The 26,807-nt window shown below is 32.3% G+C and overlaps 1 protein-coding gene across 1 annotated transcript in view; it reads right to left on the bottom strand.

Moving 5' to 3' along the window:
* Positions 1–8,660: 8,660 nt before the first annotated feature.
* Positions 8,661–26,807, bottom strand: part of LOC125067878 (RNA-binding protein MEX3D) — a 48,597-nt gene continuing 30,450 nt past the window's right edge. The window contains exon 2 of the mRNA XM_047676773.1: positions 8,661–10,982. Within this exon, the coding sequence (XP_047532729.1) occupies positions 10,102–10,982 (881 nt within the window). The 3' untranslated portion in view covers positions 8,661–10,101. The remainder of the gene's footprint in view (positions 10,983–26,807) is intronic.

The raw sequence follows: 26,807 nt of genomic DNA, 5'->3' as shown, positions 1-26,807 counted from the left end.
TGTGTACGTTTCATATAGAATAATTACTACTTCAAGGTCTTTAGGGTTGAAATATAAATGTAGAGCATCGAACAGGGAAAACCTGTGAGTAAGTTTAGGACTTTCCCGCCATTAATAGAATACCTAGAAAATACTATGAACATAGTGAAATCGATTTATAATAATTTATTTACTTTGTATCAAGTACTAACTACAAACTATTGATTACTAACTAAAAAAACATGCAACAATAACTAATTTTGTTTATGTTGTATACATTATTACATTCTTAAATAAAATTATACATAAACACCTTTTTTTATTCATATTAAAATAAAAGTTGGGTAAATGGGCCATGATAGTAAGTCATTCAGCCAAAAAATATATCATTATAAAAATTCTCCATTACCTAACGTTGTCGGAATGTTTACACTTTTTAATTCTTTGTCACTTATTCTCCTTTATCGAAACTCAACTAAAAAAAAATTGTTTAAAGCTATACTAACCATAAGTGAAAGGGCTATAAATATATAGCTATTTTATTTTGCGCGTTTTGATGAAAAGTATTATGTATTCCTTATGACATAAATAATTATTTTTAATCTATAAAGATTTGACAAAAAAAAACGTGAAATTTCCTAAAAAATTATACGATTTATTTAATTTATTCCGCACTATACTATTTATGATCTATTCAATTATAAATTTTGATAATTGGTTATATATAATAACAAAATAATATAAAAAATATTGTAGTTTTAATAATGGATGTAATAACTCTTTACACTAACCACAAAATCAATCAACAATAAGCGATCCCTACAAAAAACCTATAGGTCATGGGAACGAGATAAAAAAGAAAAAAAATACACAACGTAGAGGCTGTTGAAACGCGAGCGACGGAAGTTGGGGCGGATGCGATCACCGCAGCCTGCGCGCACGATATCGGACATCGGGATGAAATATTAATTACCTATCGAACCTCCTGTTTATTTATGTTACATTTTTAGCACTTATTTATTAAATTGTTATACCCGAAGTGTATAAAAGTGATTGTATATCACAAAGGTTAAACAATAAAAACTATAAGAGAAGATAATTTATAGCGGATTTCAGGAATCTACAATACAAAGTTTTGTAATCGCAGATGTAATAGAAATGCAAAGCTTGAGTGAATCTCTTCAATTTTTATCTTTATTAAATAGATTCGATCAAATTAGTAGTGTTTTTTATTTGTCGAACACACCAAGACAAATAAATACAGTCAAGTATACTTTCGGAATAAGACACTGGGTGTCCTGGTTTAGTGTAGAATGTGCGTCTTTATGATTAGAAGGAACATATTTATAGGAAAGAAATTAAATATTTGTCAAGTGATAAGGTGTCAAGTATAAATTCTTAAAAAAATTTTTATCACTTTTAAGATTGTTGAGCTTTGATTTATTTTTTCCATTGTTGCAATACTATATAATTGGCACGAAAATTTTAATGATTACTAACTCTTGACCGTACAATAAAGTAATCATAAATATATATTTTAATTAATATTGGTACAGAGAACTATGCACTTAACTAAAAACAAAAAATAATATAACGTAATATCCCCACAAGTATCCCAAACCCCAATACGCTTGTGTAACAACACCATCTACAGAGTTCTGGTTTTGCTATTTTCTTTTTGTAAATCATAGTGCCAAAGTGCCAAATAAGAAATTTCAAATTTTGCCATTGAGTTTGGTTACGCGACATAGATTAAACAAAGCAAAAGTAACAATTGAAGAAGCTAAATTATTTATTTATTTATTTTAAATACAAAAATATATTTAAAACATTCGATGAGGTCCTACAGATCGCGATCTCTGTGATTACCATCAGAACGGTAACTATTGAACTGAAAGGAAAAAAACAAGGTTGTTATGTATTAAGTTACATCTAAAAATGTAGTTATGGTTAAGTCTTTTGAAATTTATTTTATTGAAATATTTCTTGAACCCGCAGCTTCACATGGAATGCATGGAATTCTCATCGTGTTATTGTAATATTTAAAATGACCTACATTTTCTTGTAATTTATTTTAATTGAAGATTTCGAAATATAAATTATTAGGTTGCAGCATTAGTCTAGTATTGGACTGCAAAAAATCGATCCTACGGCACACACTTTAGACTTTCCGAAGTTATGTCTTGCCTTCAACCAGCACTGGGCTGGTGCCTCACGTGGGTCCACCTAAACTCACTTTTCCAATACTTAGAAAAGACCAGTTCTCAACATTGATGATATGTTTAATTATTTTAATTTGTTTAAAAAAATCTTATAATGTTACATAAATTTATCTTTAAAAATAAATGAAACTTCGTACAAACTTAAATCCCTCGTATTTAATTAATTTTATGGTGAAGTCAAGAAAAACTTTAAAATAACGTTATGTCTAATTATCTACTTTAGATACTTACCTAATAAATAAATGAAAGTGTTATATTATAAGATATATATATAAATTAATTTATTAATATATACTATACTTTCTGTGAAAGCATAAAAGACAGAGAGACAGACGGAGAGACAGAGTTACTTTCACATTTTTAATATTAAGTATAAATAGAATCGATCATCACCGTTTTAAAAAATATCTGACACATACTCAATAAAATTATGTAACCTATTATCTCAAGGGTACACCTGCGGGCTCAAAAATAGTTCACTTCCGACGAATATATGAGAAAAACGTGTGATCGTGCCCAAGTAGCGAACAGGACGCCTACCGCGACAGATGGCACTACCCAAAGTAGCTATTATCAAAACCAACATTACACGTACCCTAATAAAACAACAAGCCATTCGAATTTGTACTTTAATCTCTGTACGATAAAAGCGATGGTTAATTAATAATACTACATGTAAGACTTTCGGGTTACAGTATCAAGTTACAGGCTAAACATCCTGCGCGAAGATGAGACCCAATGACAATCTTATTTATCTTTATTTTAAAAAGTATTAAACAGACAACTTTCACGTTAGTCTATTCGCTGACTTCTTCTAAACTAGGTTTTGATGCTGATTCTCTACAAAGAATAAAAAAATATCGCTTCCCGCCATCTGTACGCTTAGGCTTATATCCATGCCTTACTCTGACTAAATTATAAAGATATACTTACATTAGCAGCCCGTAAATGTCCCACTGCTGGGATAAAGGCCTCCTCTCCGTTTGAGGACAAGGTTTGGAGCATATTCCACCACGCTGCTCCAATGCGGGTTGGCGGAATACACATGTGGCAGAATTTCGTTGAAATTAGACACATGCAGGTTTCCTCACGATGTTTTCCTTCACCGCTGAGCACGAGATGAATTATAAACACAAATTAAGCACATGAAATTTCAGTAGTGCCTGCCTGGGTTTGAACCCGAAATCATCGGTTAAGATGCACGCGTTCTAGCCACTGGGCCATCTCGGCTCACAAAGATATACTTAAATCAAATTATTAGATTTTCGTTTAATTATGAGCTCTGTTAAGCTTAGTCTAGTTAAATTTTAAATGGTTACTTTTTTATACATCAAAAAATTTAGATCAAGCGTTCGTTAAGAAGTTTAACTTGTCACGACGATTACTGTTTAGTTCTAAAAATATCGTAAATTTTATCTTAAATAAATATATAGGAATTGTGAAACCTAAGTGTCAATCCATGTCATCAGATGCTTAATTCATCATCTACATTCGTAGTTTATGACTCGCACAGCGGTAAAAAAATAGAAGCATATGTTGGATGAAATTCTGCTAATTGCCGTAGAAAAGTACGGTACACTATAATCCAAATATGGTCCTTTAAGATAAATATAAGCCCAGGAGTAAATATATCGCCTATTATTGTGATATTTTTTATTTGTATTATGCGACGTATGTGTTCATAATTCATTTTTTATTCAAAAATTGGAAACGAAATTGTAATACACTTACCGTCTACTTGATGCGATTTTCTCTTTGAAACAATTCAGAAACCATTCGACTCTCTACAAATGTAAGAGTTTTTGAGAAACTTCCTCTGCCTGTGCCCTCTTTTTTTATTCCTTTCGCGCGCCGAGAAGTTAATTCCACGTAAACAAATAAAGACTAAAAACTATTAAACCTCAACGTTTTTAATTACAAAAATGATGAACTTCAATATAAACTTTCATTCTCTATTAACATAGAGGTTAAATTTTTAATACTACAGAAACAACCGATACGATTCATATTTAGTAATAAACTAAAGTTTCAAGAATAATTTCCATACTCTAGCTTTAAAAATGTCGATCTTTCGCATGATATTTCTTCTAAATATCAGCAGATTTTTTTGTTTTATTTAGGTATAAAAAGCATAACTAACAATTTCTATATTTATAATATAATATATTTCCTTCCTCGTTGCGCACAGTATGAGGGTTGTATATGGTTTTAATATATATACGGTCATAAAATAAATTTATTCGAACGATGATTGGTTAAGAAGTTAAGACCTAAAAGCGTAACAAACTAGCTCGCTGTCACGCTATAAATATTAGTTTCGATTAGGATGTTGGACTTGTATTGACTCTAAGACCCTCGCCGTCTTCATGTCCCAATAGGTGAGGTAACTTGTACGTTAAAGCATTTAAAAGTCATTTTTCGTTTACTTAAACTAAAATTGCATGTCAGATAAACTTAGCAATAATTTAAGAAAAAATATGCAGCGATAATAAGAAAATCGCTGAAGTGTCCCTTATTCTCCCCTTGAAAATTGAAAATGTGGACTGGATGAGCTACCTCTGCAAACATACTGGTAAAAAAAACCGTCAATGTAACTAATAAATCCTACAGAATATATGGTAAGATTTTGGGGACATTATCAGTTTAGTCTACCTGTCTATCTGCTACACTTTGAAGAAGGATTCCTTCTCATCATCGCTATCTCTTTCTCCCCATTTAAACTTGCAGTCTGTTTTGTATCTTAATTTTGCCTAAGGCGGAGTGCATTTGTCAGTTCTCAACCAAATAAACAAATGGATTCAGCGATACATTCCTATATTTATTGGCCTCACTGGACATAACAGTCTGACTTCGGCTAAAGCCCGTCCAACCCGCATCACTCAATTTCGTACAGTCCCAATGGGGCAACGGACCCAGGCTGAGCAGTTTGTGGAAAGATTTCTTTATTTTAAAGTCAGTTAAGCAGAAAATCATAGCTTTAGTTTAGGTAAAACTTTCTCTCCATTTTTTGTAATAGTTTCGCAACGTATTTTATAAATATACATACGTTTAAATTTTCATCATTATGAGTTATTAAATCAACTTAGAGGTTTTACAATTATTTATAAACTAGTCATATTCATGTTCTCTGCGCTTCGTTAAATGCAAAAAGTATTATATTTGTTTTTGTAATATTTAAAATCATTTCAATTTCTTCTTTATTGTTTTGAGTGTGTTGTCTTCTTGAAGGGATATTGTTGATCTTAGTGATGATATGATGGTATGCTGCCAGCCTGTATATGTATGTATAGCCTAGCCATGAATAAGTAAACTAAGGGCTTTATAAAATTTTGTTATTGGTGGCAGTTTGCACCAGTACATATACTAGGAAATAATGAAATTGGGTGACTATAATACTGTTATACTTGTTATAAATCGTTTACGTCTCACAGCCCTGAATTTATTTAGTGTTGAGAGAATTGACAAAGAGCTAGCTATATATAGGACGAGAACAGTTGTTATCATAACATTATGATTAATCATTTGGTCAAATGACATGATGAAGATTAACATTAGTGAATTTATTTTTAAGCAATATTAAATTTAAGCTAATAAGAGATGGCCGAGTGGTTAGAACGCATACATCTTAAACTTTGATTTCGGGTTCAAGCCCAGGCAAGCATCACTGAATTTTATGTGCTTAATTTGTTTTTATAATTTATCTCGTGCTCGGCGGTGAAGGAAAACATCGTGAGGAAACCTGTATTTGTCTAATTTCAACGAAATTCTGCCACATGTGTTGCCTGCATTGTAGCAGCATGGTGGAATATGCTCCAAACCTTCTCCCCAAAGGGAGAGGAGGCCTTAGCCCAGCAGTGGGTATTTTACAGGCTGCTAATGTATGTAATGTAATAAAAATAAGTTGGATGGATTTCTTTAGTTAACAATCCGACTGATCTATATAACCCTGCACTTAATATGCCAATAACTTAACTTCTACATATTTGTGTATTTTTTATTAATTTTAAAAAGGATGAGGTTCTGAAATCGTCTAACTGTATATATGTATGAATTTGTGTTTTTGTACGTGAACCGATTATGATGTTTATTTTTGCGTTAGGTTCGGTATCATTCTAATTTATTCCAAGCATATATTCAGGCAAATTTGAAAGACAGGCGTTGTCGGTTTTTATTCTATTTGGGTGATTATATTAATATATTAAAAATGAGCATTATATTAAAGTAAACTATTTTTTTTTGCTTTTAATACTATCTACACTCTCTATGTCCTTCTGTTTTACCCCCTAGTTATTCAATCAGCATTCAATAAATTATGTTTTTTTATTTGGATACAAAGGTAACTAAGCCAGGGTAATTATTGTTAGTAGGGACTCTTTCGTTCCCACGGTTAATGACGCTTATTATTCAATAAGCGCATCACAATCAACGCACCCTATTATCTTAGTGGGGTTGCTGTTCCGAATATAGTAAGAATAACTACACAACAATATATACCCGCATGACCTGTATACGTTAAAGACCGGGATAGAACCTGCAACCGCTAACATAGAATCTATTTGCCGTGAGCACTGTGTCAATCGGTTGGTTTGTCGATAGTATATTATTACTAAATTTAGTGTAGTGTTTTCTTAAACGCGTAACTTTTTCATTACTTTAGGGTTACGTATATTAGACTTTAATTCGTAACTTAAAATAACTCTTTATTTTTTTTTTAATTTTGAATTTATTTAACAAATAATACCTGCATCATCACAGTAATTTACATTTATTAATACATAAATATATGTATATTCACAATAATAGTTTATTTGATGTATGTATGTAGGTACGTAGTATAAGTTAACTTCAAACACCAAGTTTCCGGCTCTGTAGAGACAATTCACACTTCCTTCGGAAACGTGTCCGTTCTTAAATTGTAATTCCGACATTCTTTTAGCTTCGCTGATTAATAAATTTCAATCTCATCTCATAAATACATTAAACGTGTTGAGTAAGCATTTGTTGTTTGTGTCATTTCTAATTTAAAATTTAATTTAATCTTGTATAAAAGTGCTTATATTACTTGCATACTCACACCACGTGCAATATAAGCCTTAGAGCTATCATAAAATTTAGTAAACGAAAATATTAAATATAAAGTAACTTTTATTTTTATTTAAAGCATCGTTTTATTATAAAGTCTAGCCAGTCAGTAACTTCATTTATGTAAGAAATATATTTTTGCACTGTTTGTTTTACTAAAAAAAACACAGTTACAACGAAATTCATTTATAATTTATTCTGTATCACAACTAAAATGAAAGGTTTTGTATATAAGTACAAAAAAACTAAATTTTCTTGTAAATTTGTATCCCACGTCTAACTTACCTACGGGCTTAACATTCTTATGTAACCCGTCTTTTTATTTAATTTATGAATATGTTTTTGTAAAATTAAATTTCACCGACGATCTCTACGTCTCTGGTTCAGATCCGGGAGCTGACTGCTTTGTTGGTCTTGTGGTCAGGAGTAGGTCCCCGAGGTACTCGCATAAGACAGTAAAAATAGTTATTGGGTTTATTTTATCAATAAATTATAAGTAACAGCTCGGAGACTGGATGTTGACACTTTTGAGAGAGCATGTAAAGTCGTTGGTCCTATACCTCGGAGAACATGTAATCATTGGCCCTGTGTCTCGAAGTACATGTAGAAACATTGGTTCTATGCCTAAACTATAAAGTCTACTTTCTACTTTCTCACTTTTTAGATTCAGAAGAGCGTCTCAGCGATGACATGTTACTCCATACACTAATGTTCCCTTGTTTATGTTTTACTCGACTATAATTTAATAATGAGGGGTTCTCAAACTTTATAAAAATTAGTAACATGAATAACAATCATTGAACTTTTATGTGCCTTATTTGTTTTATTTTTTTCTGCTTGTCCTTAGTGTCGTGAGAAGATATTGTGATTAAATCTAATCCAGTAAAGTAGCGCATTTATGACCTTCTTCCCAAAGAACAGAATAGGCAGCATTAAGGTGCTGCCGAACTAGTTCATATTTATCCTTCGCCTCATACATTGACACTAGACATCCTACTATTTCTGATATCTTGGTATATTATACATAGCTTCATTCAGTAAACACATAATTTATATGTAGTTGTAAAAAAAAGTTTTAAAGATTCTATTAAAAATTATTTAACATACTATTTATTGTTCCATTAAAAGTAAGTAATATAATAGATTAGGAATTATTGCTTTGTATTATCAAAAATGAAAGTTATTGTTGAATGCCATAGATTATAGCTGTTACCATGTCCTCTGTTTTGAGGTATACGTTTCAAAATTAGTATTTTCCTTGAAATATGATGTCATTCCCGTCGTTTTTTTCTTGTCGTCTCTTGGCTGTGACTTGATGATATGTTTTGTAATAATAATGTTGACTAAGTATAATAAAGGGAAAATAAAAGATTCAAATCGAAATTTATAGTTTATATTAGATTTATAATAAGATATGTAGTCTACAAAATTTCACAAATTTTCACAACGTTATTTGAACCTAAAGCGTCTACCCATTTTATTATGAAAATAAAATTATCGAAATCACTGGATCTACGTTCGATGGGGGCTGATTTTACGTAACCATTATTTTTTAAAATATAATCTAATAGGCAGTTTTTTTATTCTCGCGTATCTTTACATGAGTAAGTCAAAAACTAATAACGGTAAAAAAATAAAAAAATATCAATTCATAAAACCAGCCCCCCGATAAACCAAACAACAACGTCGTCCGATACAAATACAATTATATTTATTTTATTATCGTTATATTTAACTAGAGTTATACAGAATAATGATTCCTATGAAATATAATTATGTATTCTTTAAATTTATTCAATATAATAATAATAATAATACTTAATAAGTATTGATAGGTAATGATTAGTCAATGTCGTGCTACAAACTACTATAGTTTATAATAATAATAATAATGAATGAATCGTATTATTTCTTTATCATTTATTACTTTAAATTTATTACTTGATATTAACCACTAAACGAGCGTACAGCAGCCTCGACCCGCGCCACTCGGGCGCGGGCGCACATAATCACAAAAAAACATCGTCAACACATAAAATAATAATCAATAATAATAATCGTACAGATAAAAATCATTCATAAAAACATTACAATAAAAATCTAAACATTAAAACACACTTAAAACAAACATTATATTAATATTATCGTAATCATAGTGTGTACGTATGTATATCATTTAAGCGAATAATCGTACAGTCAAAATAATGAGCATGGCGCGCGGGGGAGCGGTGCGGGCGGCGCGGTGTCGGCGGCTGGGCGCGGGCGGCATTACACTACTCTACCTACCACACACGGGCGGTACCACAACACGTCACAACACGCCGCAATCATTACCTATCAACAACACATTGGCTAGGCCGCTCCGCGCCTCGCGCTCCGGCCGCGGAGCCCGCTCCCCGCGCCGCCCGTCCCTCGCTTATTATATTATTACGATATCTTAATACTTTACGCTACTACGTTAGGTAAGCTTTATAAATTTCCATTTCTCATTTATGCTATCAATAATAATAATTATACAACTTTTTTTAAATTTTATGCTTTTTTTCGAAATTCTATCGTAACCTCGACTCTCTCTCCGGCGACGAGCGCGGCGGGCGCTCGACGACCTAATAAAAAACGTTCATAATAAGAAAATATATCGTGAGTAACTCTGCCGACTTACGATAGGTACGGCGCGGCGGACGGGCCGTGCCGGCGAGGCGCCGACTTTTGGCACCAGGATTTCGATTACGCGACTTTTTTTTTTTTTAATATTTTCATAACGATTTAAGTAAAAAAGGTTCCGCGTCGGCGGGAACGTGGCGAGCCGCGTCACGGCTTACGAGATAATACGGATGGCCTGATGCGCGGGCACAGCGCACGCCGGGCAAGGCGCTGTCGTCGCCGCCAGCCGTTGCGCGCACTCCAGGCAGAACAAATTGTGGCCGCATGGCACCAGCGCTGCTGCCACTCCACGCTCAGCGCACACCGCACATGTGCGCGCCGGTGATGCGGCCGGAGATGGCCTTGGAGGCCCCCATCCCCACACCCCGCCAGCGCCGGGGGATTCGAACGACGGCGACTCGCCTAGGCCCTCGTCACGTTCCGTTGAAGACCAGATGCCCAGCAGATCGCCAAGCCGCCCCGAAGATCCACTGGAGGAGCAGGAGCCAGCCGATGAGAATGCGGCTTCTTGCTCAGGACGCAGCAACGAAGCCAGCCCAGCGCGATAGAGTTGCGCCAGCGGCTCACCTTCTGCGCCTGCGACGGCTCCTGCACCCGTCGCACCGCTCGCAGCGCCAGTGCGCAGTGCGATGTGCGCTTCGATTTCTTTGCGAGCAGCCTCTACACTTTCGGGCAGCCCCGTCACTTCAAAAACAGGCTCACGCTCACGCGATGGGGTCACGATGTATGTATGCGTCGTATGCTGGATACGCTTGATGGTGGCTCCCTTCGGGCCAACCACGAGCCCTACGACACGGTAGGGCACGCGCACCTGCGCGGTCACATGTCCGGGCGCGCCAGCGGGCGGCGGCGGTGCGGCACCACACTTTCGTGAGGCGCGTATCTGAGAAAAGTGCTCGGCGGCGGAGAGGATCTCGCGCTTGGCACGTGCGACGTCCTCTTTGCGGCCTGTCACCACGAACACGGGCTCCTCACCGCGCACCGGTGTCTTAATGTAGGTGTTTGTCTTCGCCCGTAGAGCTTTAATTTTGCATCCTGAAACAAGAAAAAAATGCACTTTATACTATACTTTAAAATTAAATAATCTTATTCGACCATAATGCCTCATTTTCATTTAATTTGTTTACTGGAGTTGTAATAATTAATTTATAACTTTATAATATATTATTATATTATAAATATTTAATTTGCTTTATACAGTGACTAGACGTACGATAAAATTATAAATCTTTCAAGGCAATTGCCGCCCGGTGTCAATGTGAGTCTCAACGTATTCTACGCTAGCCGGTCATAATTGCATTACGAGGTGGCTACGTCACTTGACGGCGGCAGGCCGTTCGTGAAACACGTATTTGTCTCTCATGTTGGCTTAATCAATTTTCAGGATAGACCGTACGATAAAGGTGAATTATTTACAGTTTATGGTATGGAGTAATTGAGTACAGAAATAAATATAATCCCTGCTTAATTCCGTAATACTATTGTTTTGCTCCAGATACAGAGATCCACGTGGAGTGAAGATTGTATCCCGTACCGACACAGGCTTATGTTGTATATCTATCTTGCTCGCGCAACCCCAATGCGGTAAATCATGGTAGCGTAGCGTGCGAAGTCCTGTCCGTACGGAGGCTCGGCGTTGTAATCGATTCGCATGTTATCTTAAGAAGTTCTCATACAAAAAATGGAAAAAAGTTCTATATTGATAAATTAATACGCTACAATTATACAATGTACTTGGAGATGTAACTAATGTTATAGAAAAATAATAATACAAATAGTTTATAGGAATTCGTATTGTGATAGAGGGTTATGAATCATAGGTCGTTGGCCCAATACGTTAAGTTACAATTTTTCTCGCTGAGCGGCATCTACTTTAGACATCTTTTAACTTTATTGTGGTCTGCGGTTTCAAACAATGGATTCTCATTATTTCTCTTGTTGTAAATGAAGAAAGAAATATCGACCAAAAATAAACTTTATGTTAAAAAAGGATTTTTATTTTATATATAAATAAACAAAGGTAGCTATTACTAGTCTAGTTTATCATAGTAACAGAATAAAACAGTAAATTAACAAAAGTGCATATGAAAGCCAGCGCTTTAGAAACCGAACAGCAATACCGTTTAAGTTTTATGTACGATACTAAGCGCTGGCTGTGCGCCAACAGTGCTGCTCGACAAATTAACGCTGACCCAACTCGCGATGGCTGGCTTCGCTAATACGCCTGCCGCTAAAATAGATATCCCACAGATTTATTAAAGGCTCTATACTAAATCCGTAAATTATGAAAGGCTAATGTAGTTTTTTTCCCATAAACTTTATACGTTCAAAGATTTGATTAATAATATTGAAATCCAAATATCTGGTTTGTTTTGAAGTTGAAAGATTCACATGTTGTAATTTTAATGTCTAGAGATAGTTCTCACGTAATACCTTTGTCCCTCAGCGTATAAATAGGTTGCCATAGTAACGATACAAACTGGGGTTCGCTTGAAAAATGTTGAATTATTTAGCACAAGGTTCAGCCACAGCGTATTGTGGAGGGCGTAATAATGACTGCGGAGCGTCAAAGCCTTTGGTGGTGTAGAGTCGCGTCAGGGATGACAGCGTTTCATTTTTACAGAGCAACGTGTGTAACGAACTTCCTCATAACTTTGTATCGCCACGCATTTCGTTTCAAATATTTTTTCATCGCTTGTTTAAATAGAAAAATATTAGAACGTATGTATATGTCATGAAATTAATTTTGTTATTACGACTTGTAATACATTTGAGTCACAATATTTACAGCAGAGATAAAATCTACGAAGCTTGTTGTATATCTTATAAGGGTAGATACAATTTCGATACTCTAGAGGAAAGACCCTCCAAAATTCATTAGGCTTGTATTTCTTCTCTCCCTAACGGAGAGAGATGGCAATAGTCTGTCCTTTTCTCTATCTATAAGCTAAACGCGCCAAATGTTCTGTTTCTGAATTTTGCAACTCGAAATAGAGAGTGCAATTAGAAAAGTTGGCTATGTTTCTGTTCTAATTATTATAATTTAATTTAATGTATTTAGAACAAATAGAGAATTCCAGACTGGTAATGTATTTTTTTATAAAAATGAAGTCCCAACACATTTAATTGTTAATACACGTACAAAATAAACAGAAATACGCCCAACACGATACAAGTCTCTGATTTATTATTTAAGGGATCGGGATTACAAGCATACACCGAGGATATTATTCATGCACTGGTATTGTTAAATAATGTTCAGATGAAAACCGTATTTTTACGAATATACCGTAGATAATTTTAACATTATTGTATATGTAATAAGGATGATATTAAATTATGTCAAATATTTTTAATGTCTCAATATTACCAAACAGTGACAGTTTGTTTTAAACCAAAAAAGTAATACTTTTAACGTTGACAAGCCTACAAAGTTGCAGTCTATCCGGGCTATTCAATTAAAATCCATGAAACTGAAGTAGCAGTATGCACTAGTAGCAGTCTTGTAGAACCTAGTTCGCTCTCACCTACATTCGTACGCGTAGCTCGTAGCGGCCACTGCACTCTACGCCGTAGAACCGGGTCACTGCGCCGCACGCTACGGTATTTTTACGATTTTCATTTTTTTTTTTTTATATTTTACACACGCCGGGTTCATGTGGAGTCGTTTTTATTTATTTCTATTTAATTTAATTTTTATTGGCTAGAGTAATAATTATAATTTATTAATAAGATATTTGCTGTATATTTTTTCAGAATATATAATCATGAATTTATTTTAGGTCTTCTGGTATTGTATTAAAAGAGGGATAACGATTGAAAACAAACCATAAAATATTAGTAATAAGTGCGGTATTAAATATGTATACATATAAATAATAATTATATGTATAATTTATTCATATTATATATTACAAGTCATATATAAAATAGAATAAAATCGAATATTGTAGAAAATACTAATATTAAAGTACTAGCAGATCAAAGATTACAGGGCTTACGTAATAGGTACTGAATTTACGTAGATTAGGAACTAAAATAATCATCATTTTAATAATTGAAAATCTCCATTTGATTTTCTTGCAAAGTTAAGTTATATTTTATAAAAGTTAAAAATAAAAGTACATTGTGGGAAACGTATAATAATAATTATTATTAAGGCAAGCAAAGATGACCTGATAATAAAAATAAGCAAAGTTTTCTGTAAGATACTAGGCGAGTAGAAATGTAAGAGCGTTGTCATAACAACGGCGACCGGTTGGCAGGGGTGGCCAACCTCGTGGCGTTTCGCCGCGCGCTAAAGCTACGAGGTTTCCCGCGCACCCTACAGCTGTTTCTATATACTTTGCTATAGACACACTTCCGCCGTACAATAGGACCCTGGAAATGGGCACCTATTTATTCCCTTTTTTAATATTTTGTAAGCAAAACGTATCATTAATTTAAATGAATATATTTATGCTTAAAAACTTTGCTTTATTGTCCATTTTTGTTTTTTTTTTTCAATAAGAATATAATAATAATGTTGACTATTGCTTTATCGGACATAGAAGAAACATTTTCATCATAGTGATTTGGCTGCGAGCCAACGGTGACGCATCTCGTTGTCATAAACAGAGCGTCATAAAGAATAGATAAATGCGGAGTCAGTTTTTTTTTCAACAAATTAAGCCTATGTTCACTATAATAAGCAATATTAAAACTAAAGTTCTTATTTCAATCGAAATATTACTTTCATTTACAAAATAAATGTAATACTTATTTAATTATTTTATTTATCTTATTTGAACACACTTTTAATGTCGTTTCCCGCGCAAAAATGAGTTAGAATACTATATTTTAAGTAGAACGAAATGTCGCATGCGGTGTTTCAGCAAGTGTGTTCGGCGTACGGGTGTGGGGGTGGAGGCGGGTGTCAGGGGTAGGAGACATGCGGAGGGCGCGGCGCCGCAGGGGCGCGTGCCGTCATCGATCGATACCGGTCAACGACCCTAGCCGGTGCATTGGCAACCCCTGGCCGACACCGCCGCGTCGTGCGAATTTAACCCACATTTCAACTAATTGCGCGTATCAGAAAATCATCGCTTGTACAGGTCATGTCCATGCTTTTGTACATAAAATATCATCTTAATCTATATTTATATTATTATTCTGGATAAATTGTATGTTTAAAAGCGGAAGAGTCGGAAGTACTAGTTCGATTAGATTTAATGCATTCTTTTAGCATTTTTGAAGTATAGTACGACACAACTTAGATTTAGCATCACCAAAAATCATCATCAATGAAATCATCAATTTTTATTTATTTGTTAAGCGAAAATGATCTTTACGCAAACGTAATAACTTGTAATGTCATATAACCAAATACATTCGTCAAATTGACGATTGTTTTTTTTTAAATTGTCGATGCTACATTGAAATTGTATCGTACTATATTAAGTCTTAACGTTACGACCTTAAGAACCAAACGAGTTACCATTTAAATCAGCAAAAAATGTGTCATAATCTTTGAAAAATGCACTTATAATCCATATTTTACTTGGGTTATTAAATCCAAGTAAAATTACAATAAAGGCTATCGAGCAATATTTAAAAAAATACTGAATTCATTTATAAAACTGTACCTAATTATTATAAATTAAATTAATTATTATATTCTATTATATCTTTATACCTGATGATGCATTTAGTATCCATTTTTTTTTTTCAATTACGAATAATTTTGAACGTTAAAAACCATTTTATTCTTATTTTTGCGCCTTATAAATTATTATATTGACGAGCTCTATTGAAAATAATCATATTTTATAAAGAAGACCAAAATTAAAAAGTCAGAGGAAATTTAGCGAGGAGGAAAACAGTTTTCCTGGTGTTTCCCGCGGCCATTGCACTCGGATTACGTAATACTAGGGCTACAGAGGTAACGAGGAGAGCGCTCGAACAAACGCAGTGGCGTAAGTCAACGACCCTCTATAATCTGAAAGAGGCTTTAGAGCCATAACAATAGGCTTCTTATTAAAACGGCCCGTGGTGAGCGTTGGAATGATTAATGGTGTGTCTTTAGGTGTGCGGTTAGGGGCGTGGGGAGAGGTCGGGGTTGATCGAACTGAAATTGGTAGCGTTCAATGCCCACCTGACATTTGTTTTTAAATTACATTTCTATAAATTTACAATCGCCTACGTATCGCGTTAGAAATATTTGGAATAGTTGTTTCGCATTTCAGTGAAAGAACGAGGAAGTGATTAGGAGTGAAAGAACAGTGAAGCGAGGAATTCGTAGTCGATTTAGTAGCATTATGAATTTGGAGCAGTAGATGTTTTAAAAGACAAATTAAAATTAATAGTGCACAAGGAAAATGCGTTCTTGAATGTAGTCCATTTAGGTCGCAATTGTAATACTGACAGTCGGAAGTTACTTGTCCGACCGACCGGGATAAAACATTCAAATAATTAGAGACCTTGTTTCAATAGCAATAAACATTAATTTCGTTTATAGTCGTGTAACGACTTAATACTTTATATGGCTGACGAGTGACACGTGGCATCTAGAGATAGTGTTGTAGGTGGGAGGGAGATAAAGATAGTTATTTCGTTTTGATCGCTCAGGATAGAAATGTTTCTGAAGAAAGAGCGATGGTAACCGACTGGATATTTTAGTACAGCTGTCCTTTTTACGGACTCGCTTAGTGATCCAAACCGTCTTGAATGAAGACCAACTTTGCTGGGCTAAAGAAATGTTATGAACGAATTTTGGAAACTAACTTGGACGTTCCATTTGTATAGGAGTGTGTCGAGTTATAAATATTTGAAACTGAGACGATGATAAAGGCGTATAAATGTAAGAGGGTTTCAATAATACGAAGGAACCGTTTATTTTGAGCGTCCTACAGTGACCCTTTAAACGACTTCTCGAACTTAGAGGCCTTTTTAATTAGTCAGTCGAAGTCGAGTTACAATAACAGCTATTGTAAGCAGATTTTGCTTCGTCGTTGCTGAACATTTCGTTATCGGGTATTCAAGCTTTGTACATAACAATAATGTTATTGCATACAAATAAATTGGTAGAATTATATTTTGTGAAATTTCGTTTTGATTGATTTGCAGATAGAATAAAACTATACGGGCTCGTTTTTTGTAGACTAAAATTACCGATATTTATATTATCAGAATGCTTCAATCGTAATGTTAATTATAAATCAGCTATTTTTTAAAATAAGAATATTATGTGAACCAAAACCAAAACCCGAAATGTATACATACATACAGACACATACTCGTTTATAAAGGTAGGTAAATGGCTACCTATTACCTGGCTTCTTTATTTATAGTTACGTACCTACCTACTAAAAACAAGATCAAAATAAACTTTTTTATTACTTACAAGTTAATTTGAATCAATAAATTATGGAATTAATTTTTATGTAAAACTTTGAAATGTTGAATTTAAAAACTGAGTAGTTACTCTTATCTTCAAATTATATTACTTAATAAGATGTTAACAATTACACTTATACTGGTTGGAAATAAAAAAATCCTAACTATATATATTCTAGTTTTGAATAATAAGCGTTATTTATTAATCGAACATAATATTTAAATTTATTAATTGTTATAATTAAAACGTACCTTCGTAAATATTTTTGACTTTTATGAATACAAAATGTTAAACAGCTATGTTTTTCAATGGTAATGATACGCGTACGTATGTTATTATATATCTATATTGAGACGCAATGTTTGTGTCGATGTCGCAAGGGTGCTAATTTTTACACATGCAACGCCATAAGTGTCTTTAAGGTCGTTAAACTCGCGAAAGTAAAAATAGCTTGCAATTATTATTAAACTGCATTAGTTTAAATGTCGTGATGGCTCAGTGGGTACATTTACGATACTTAGATTTGTGCTAAAGGATATTACTACATCTGAATACTACGGCGTTTTTCAAGTGGTTTGTTATTTAAAACCTCTCTACTCTATTGTTATATTCGCAGCTTAAATATGCGAATAACTTTACTAAAATTTATTAAATGACTTCATACAAGCTTTGGGTTCTAGTTAAATGTAAATGTTGATAATATAAATAAATAAATAAATAGTATTTTAAATTATTCAATCAAACCCTCAGTTGCATAGAACGCTGTCTGTTGTCGAAGATAATTACCTGTAAAGAAAAAAATATACATTAAATTTATGTTAAGTAACACTGAGTTTTTTTTTACATATATATTTACACTTTATATAATCATATATAATTTTACGTAACTTTTGGTAATAAAGTTTTCAGCTTCAACGTCAGAGTTATTGTTTTCTTAGTTTTTATTTGAATATTAATGTTTCGAAATAAAATATTATTTTAGCCGACTTCTAAAATTGTGGTTACATTTATTTACGCCTGTTAAGATATATCTACTATTATTTATTATTTTATATTATTAGATTATAAATTGAACTTAAATAGATGAAAAATAACTGTATGAGATATATACGCCTATTTTCATATTACAATGAACTACAAATTTTTAAAATGCATATATTATATACTATATACATATACTATAATATACACATATCGAGGTAAGTCAAACGAGGTCAGCTGACAAAAACCGGTAGAGGGTGTTGTATGCGCTTGAATGCAAGTGTCGTATTAATCAATTATCTGGTAATTATTTCGGTCTAAAGAGCTTTCCATGAGGAGATAAGGAGGTTCGCGATATGAACGTGAGCTTTAAGCTTTTTGAAAATAAAATATGATAAAGCGTTTCTTATATATTTTATTGAAATCTGGCATGATACCAGAATATCTGTATTTAAACAAAAGTTATTGAAACACTAAAAATACTTTAATATAAAAAAAAAATTACGATTCAATATTACGATTAAATATCAACACTAGATTGAATTATATTTATCAATTAATTTTTTATTTCAATTATCTATTTTTTTAAAAGAAAATACTTATACAATTCCATTCTGGTTGAAACATAAATAAAGTAGCTTTCGATATAATTATCAACTTGAGCCTACAATGAATAACAGTCCTTGACCTTTTAATGCGAGATACAAAGAAAGCAACATTCATTATATAAAATATAATATAAATGATGTTATCGTTTATGTAAATTCATTAAAGTTATATATATTTCAATGTGTGCTTTCGACATTCTCAAGGCTATTTTTTCCTCTTCGATTTCCTAGTCTGCTATGATTATTTAATAATTATTGATATTGTAATTATATATATATATATATATATATATAATTACATATATATATATAATGTATATAAAATATTTGTAATATTGTTTTTTTTTTTTTGTAAATAGGTTGAATGTAGAGGCGCTGTTGAATATTAGCAAATATTTAGATTGCTTGTGTCAATTCGCATTGTTACAGCTTTTTTTTAACCTAATTATATTTTGTCAATTGATTCAAAAATAATATATCGAAGAACGACCTACACTAATAGAGTTCTGTTACTACTCTTCCAAACAAACCTGCATTTGACGTAGCTTTTTAGGTGTGTGCTATTCAAGGCCATGCCAAATGTTCTTGACCGTTAATTTTGAATATTTAATAATATATCTTTAAAAATATATTTCTATAATTTTGCACAAGGTTACTGAGGCACGGAATAGACAATTGTAGCAATTTCTAGTGATTATTGTATTGAAATAGTTGTGCAGATCAATAGTAAGTAGATTGCTTGATTTATCATTTAATTTGTTTGAAAAATTCAATTTAACGGATTTGAAAGTCAGTTAAGAGGAGTTAAACTATTTTTTTATCATACAAGTTTCTGTTTAATTAATCTTTATCGGAGAAATCAAGGTTGCCAATGAAGTTTTATATACTGTATATATTACAATCTCGTTCGTTAAAATGTTAAAATATTTCATTGACACCAGATGACAATCTACGTTTAGGTTAATTGAGATGTATTTTAAATTAGTTTTTTTTTAATAGAATCCGGGACTTTGATATTTAACTTTAAATTGATATATTATTATAGATCAATACTATAAATTCAATTACGTGATGACATGAGGTTTCTGAGTACATAGACAATGTTTTTTTTTTTATATAAATAAATAAAAGTTGTTTTCAGTGTCATATGTTTCACATGAAATGCGACTGTTATAAGACAAGCTTGATTTTTTCCTTTTTTCAAGCGAATATACATACAAATAAAAATTATCTTTTTAAACTGTATTTAGTAAATCAGAAAATAATATATTTTCTTAGTCAGTTGTTTATAGAAGTAATCAATATAACTTTTATCACAATATTACCTTTACTTTCTAGGAAATGCCGGGATCGTGCTCAAAGCCAAATTTGAATGATCGTTCTCTTGCAGACAATGAGACATAATTCTTCTCGCCAACGCTTGCACTCAATAAATTTGCCGGCTTATTTTTTACGAGACACTTTACAAGCAATGAAATGAACATTTCTTGTAATCGTATAATCCTAATTAATGTGTAATAAACAATCATACTCAAGACTGTGCGAATAACTTATATTAAAACTTTTTAAAAAGACGCTCACATGATACTCAAAGAAGTAACGAAATAAGCTAAGGATATATGTCATAGTGAAATATTTAACGGGAAACAATTCCTTTGAATTACAATAAATAATAGAATAGTACCTTAGTCACGTACAGCATATCTTTTTATTCAACTAATGTTTAATAGAACTATTGTAATTTGAGCTTTATCCTATTGCAATAAGATCTACATATGTAGTGCTACAAAGGTTAAGTCATTATTTACTGTGTACACTGTACACGCTCCCGTGGGACTGGCATCGTGTAAGACCGATCCAAACCTGATACATTTTAACCCACTGAGTCATTTAACAGGTAAATCTTGACTTTATATTTCTTAGATTTTCCTCGAGAATTGAGTCTTATAAGTTTCAACTTAAAACGAGATAATATAACACCTTGGAATGTATTACCTAAGATAAAGTTGTTTTTTTAAGCGAGTTCATTAACAATATATTAATAAATATGCGATATTTATGCTTATAAATTTATTCGATAAACAGTTCTATGAATATTTCAATTATTACGCTACGTATTGCCTGATTGTAAATTTCATTTGCCTTTGGTCCTAACCGACCTAACTACTTATTTAATGTGTGGTTACATCAAAATTCTAAGCACGTTGGTGACCTAGAATCATGTAGGTATTAAAGATGTCTTTTAAATGGGCTCAAATACCCAAAACTAACCGGATTCGCAAAAGCTATGATATTTTTTTGTCACTTTAAAGTATTATTTGAGATAAAATCTGTAAAACAAATGTACATTACATACAGTCCATATTTTTTGCAGACGTATTGTAGTTTAGTCACCTTTTGTTAGTTTTTCTTATACGTTGCTATAACTCCACTCCTTATCGTAAATCACAAACAGTATAACTGAGAAAAAAGTAATAATAATAATAATTTAATATAGGAAAATTTAACAAATATTTAAAACAAAATTGACAGCCAGACCGTACTTCATTGAATGACAAGTGAATAGTAGAACGAATAATCTCAGTGTGTGACAAGGTTTTTTGAGCTAAATTAAAAGTGAAAACATGACACAACCTAACCTAACTCTACACTAGTGTTTCAGTCTTAAGAGGTGACAAAGCGCTCTCTGCTTCCCTGGTATCTAGTTTCCACAAAGCCTAAATTACAAGATCTTTAATAAATGGAGAATATTCTCCACGTCACTGTGGTCTAAAATAGCTGCTTTAATCTAAGTTCTCTTAACTATTTAATAAAAGTTATTTAAATATTTAACAATTACGCCATATTTAATAAGTGAAGGTATACCTGTATCTGATTTGTTTATCTTATAATACACAGGTTTAATTTTGTACGACTTTTGATTTAGGTCTAAGCTAAGCTAAGTTTTTATATACGGGTGAAAACAAAATGTTTGCGTATATTAGTATTTCCAATGTCGTTTATTTGGGTAGTCTTGAAACGGATGTACAATAATTTACTAATTGATTCTTGAGATCTGGACTAAGAAGCGACATACGACCTATATTTGTTTGCCCATTCAGAACTTAACGGATTGTAAGGATTACGCCAGATTTATGCAAAGCAACGTGTTTTTTATCGCAATTAAAAGAGGCATATTATTAGTTTTTAATAAAAATTCTCACAGTTTTAGATTAGTTGGGTCAAATAAATCAGACTTCAGTATAGTTTTGCATGATTTTTCTAAAACAAGTCGGCATGGGCCGGTTTTTTAAGTTTGTACGTACATATGAAGCAATAGGCCTGTTTTTTAATTACATAAAAGGAAATATCATATAATTATGATAATTTGATTCAATTAAGCATGATAGTTATTTCAATCTAATCATCGTTTCCTGGTATGTTTCTCAAGTTAAACAAAAATATAATATTAATTACCTTAAATTAGTTAGGATTGATGTGATATCGCTTTTATTTGTGGAAGATGGTTCAATGATCTCTCGTTTATGAATCAGGTGTGAAATTACGTAGTTACGTACGTACTTGCCATGCTGAAGTGTTCGGACACACACACGAATGTATACTTTATTGCATTCGATTGAGGGGCCACTATTGTTTGCGTTACTTGTGTTTTAATTTCTGACGTAAGAGATTCGTAATATTAGGTCAATAGTATTGGAAACAGGCATAACAATAAAATCTCGTGTACAAATTGGATCTTACTCAAATTGATACAATATTGCGCAATGGGTTGATGGTGCCAGTGACCCGGTAATGCATTTACAATATTTTTGTAATTAATATCAAATAAAGCTATATACTGTATTACTAACGCTACGCTTTAAGATTTGAGATCTTTTATTGACTTGACCGACTGGAAAATAAATAGTGTATGAAGTATGTGCTTTGTACCCACATGCAACTAACAAAATATATATGTGAATATACAAAAAAATACATAGTCTAAATAAATTTACATAAAGTCAAGTTATATATTATACCCGGAGATAAAATCAAGCTCAAGGTTATACATATCGCTGAATTTGTCAATGAGCAACGTCTCAGAACCAACAAATTGTGCTTCATTTCAACGATAAGGCACGTTAAGTAAAGCAACAGTCAAAATATTTCGAATATCGCGCAGAGCGTGTAAAAACAATCGTTAATTATCTTTTACGAGGTGTGCTTGTGGGTGAATGTACCGTGGCCCGCTTGGCGCGTCGCCAGCTCTCACGGTACGCTCCTAATCACCTCTCGCTTGGTTAGTAAACTCCTGATCGATCATAAACGCCTGGTAATTGTAAAAAAAAATCGAACTTACGGTACATCACTACTATTTCTGAATTCATATTAGTTACATTTTCCTAATTAAGTGTGGTTGTTGTATTAATTTTTATACGAACTACAGAAAATATTACATTTTATGTACACTTAGGATATTAAAATATCTTTAATATTTGTTCATAGCAAATGCTTACTTACATCCGAGTATCCACATGGGTGTACGCCACTTTGTAAATACCTGTAGTATTTATTTATATATTCATCGATGTCTTTAATTTTAGTGTAGTTAAGGCCAGGCAACATGCTGAATTTTAATCTGTTACGCAATATTTGTAAAATTTTGATTCGGGACAAGATTTTTATTGCTACGATAACTCTGCTTATCGGTTGATCAACCCGGACTGCTATGTGTGTTGACATAGACCTTACATCATTTAGGATGCATCCGTAGTTATTAAAACCCACATTAAGTAAACACTAATAAAACAGTTTTATCGATACTTCGATGTTTAGGGACGTTTATTTATAGTCAGTAAAAATAAAATTTGGACGAGTTTTTTATGCGATCATGCCGGCAAAATATCAAAGTCGCTTTAGGTATACTTCTGGCATTATTGTTGTTAACGTCTGAGTGGTCACGGTTTTTATGGATATCATGCAATTATCGTCTTAAAAGGTATGATATGAAGTGTCACTATTTTATACTTAGATAAATTTGTACATGGTAGTTGTATTAACCCATGAACTTAGATTTGGATAAGCGAATAAAAGTTTTATTCGGATTTGACGAGTTAACGTAAGAAAATTTAAATATGATTTTTTTTTTAAATCATACATGTAAGCATAAATTTTGATGTTCCAGGAAATTGACAAATACTCATGTGGTCTTCATCTTTAATGATGATAGTCTACGTTGAAATAATGTTGAAGTTATTTCGCCTTATTAAAGGTCTTTAAAGTGCTTTGAACTTTTTGGAACAAGATAAAGCGCTATTTGGCTTCTTCGCAAGCCTTTTAAGTACAAAACACCTGTTGGAAAGAAGTATCTTTGTCTATCTTTACAGGTTTTTCTAGACTGGTTTATTATACTTTATTCTTTAAATTATCTACCATAAGTCCAGTCTTGTATAGATCCAGACTGTCGACCTTGTCGCCCGTTGATGACTCAGTTACGAATAATTGAAGAAACATGACATATTAGACCGTTTTCACTTTAAAATTAAGGTATGCAAGAAGTATGTTTGTAAAATTTCATGTTTAACCAGATAAAAAAATCACTTTCATTTATTTTTCAGACTTGCCATGATAAAATTATAAAAAATTGAATCAATAAATATTTTTTAAATCATAGAAATAATTTTTTCAACTAAAATTGTTTTAGGCATGAATAATTTTAGGAGAAAGAGTAACATACCGAAAATGAATCTATTGAAAAGATCAAGTTCAATACAAGTATTTGACATCTGGTCCGTGATCCTGATTTAGGTTTTACGGTTTCGTGCTCGGGTTACCCCGTAAATGTATATCGGAAAAATGTTGAAATAATATAAGAATATTTGTTTGGTTTACTTACTGTTTCTAATATAATAATACTTTAATAAATGCAAGCTAAAGTTTTTATTGGACATTTATTTTTTATAGAAAGTGTTAACAAGATACATTTCTATTATCTTAGAGGTCCTTAGTTCAAGTTTCTCTTGAAGTATACACGCGGGACTGTGGAGCTTCGACCTTGAGTTTCAACGACCCTGACCGTTTTACGTTAGCATACGTTAGAATTACCTATTTGAAACTCACACAGAGACCGACGTCTGGATTTTGTGTTTAATTTTAAATAAAAACATGTATATGAAAATATGTAGTTGGAATTAATCTAACGGCCATTTAGAAATAGAAGACAAAATTTAAATAAAACAAATTACATTGATTATATTATTTTATAAATTAAGAATAATGTGGAAGACTATAATATATATATATATATATATATATATCTAAACATACGAAATATACAAATAATAATAAATAATCCTTTTTTCCTTTCTCTAATATGACTATCGTTTTAACATATGAAGTAACAGGAGTTCAGATAAAGGAAGAGGTGTTAAAATATGTAACGTATGTATATGTATAGAAAATAATATTCGTTGGAATAATGAAGGTGACGGCGTGTTTGTTGTGCAAACTTCGGAGACGCTTCGCTCAGTTCACTGTCGGTTCACGGACCACCCTCTTTATTTACGACAATCGAGACAGACGTGCTTTAAGATATATACACACAACAGATATTGTTTTTTTCTGGAGTTCGAAAATCCAAGTACTTCATCAGACATGGTTTGTCTATTTGGGTTGTAAAGCGATACATTAATTTCAAACGTAAATTTATATTATAAATTAAAATAATTTCAATAAAAATAAGGTTTGTCATCCATCAGATACTTTAATCTGCGGACTAAATGGTGACAAAATAACTAACCCAATACATTTTTACTTTCAATTTGGGCGGAGGAGTATCACTTATGAACGTATAGTCTTATTTATAGTAGAGTCAAATTAACTAGGATCAAAATTTGTGTACAAAAAACAAAGATAAATTCTTAACCCTCTATTATGTTCACACTAGATCTGATGTATAAATAATAAGTTATTGTTATACTTTTAATCAGATACATACATTTTTTTATAATCTGTCAATTTCTGTACAAAAAAAAACTATAAATTAATTATATCTAAGAGTTTCATTATAACCTAAATTACACAATATGATACGATGTGTACACTACCCATGTGGTCGAAAGCAGCGCTTTAAGCACGGGTAATTTGCGAATATTATTAAATGGAACAAAAGACGCGCGCCCTCGCTCTTCACGTGTGCAGCCGACACACTTTCGCGACGAGACCGAGTGTTATAACAACTATAAATAAGTACAGTGTTATTTTACAAATTTTCAATTGTTACGTATATATTTATTTTTCTTAGTAACTTTTCAATGTGTTTGCTATAATTATGGCAATATTATTTATAGATGATCACCTGAATACTCCTATTAACTATTATCAATATAAAAGTTTAACAAAGTTTTTATATCCCATGTTTTATGTTTTCTTGGTAGCACGTTCTAGGAATACGCACAGAGTCTAGTTGTTATATTCGTTAGAAAATCGTTTATGACAAATAAATTGCTTTGATACAAGCGAATAAACTATTGAGCTATTAAATTATACAAATAAATTATACGTAGGTATATCGATATCATAATAAGGCAAAAACTATAATCTGTTAATGTGAATACATTAATATCGTTACTATTATGAATGTGAAGAATAAGACGCAAGGTCATTTTGCTTTAAAATAAAAATAAAAGAACTAAAATATTAATGAGCTGTTCATTACAACTTATACATTCATTATTTAAGGTATTTTTTAAATGACACATTTAATTTTTATTATTTCCTTTATTTTTATTATAAAACAGTACTTATCTAGTAAAATGTCTATTGATATCGTTAGTTAGATCTATATTTTTCATGTTTTTTCTTTTGCTAATTTATAGTAAAATTAAAAAAAAGAATATTTAAAAATATAAAATATTA

Source organism: Vanessa atalanta, chromosome 12 (assembly GCF_905147765.1).
Source record: "Vanessa atalanta chromosome 12, ilVanAtal1.2, whole genome shotgun sequence".
Classification (NCBI taxonomy): Eukaryota; Metazoa; Arthropoda; class Insecta; order Lepidoptera; family Nymphalidae; genus Vanessa; species Vanessa atalanta.
Note: the sequence above shows the minus strand (reverse complement) of the source record. Positions and strands in the feature narration are given on the sequence as shown.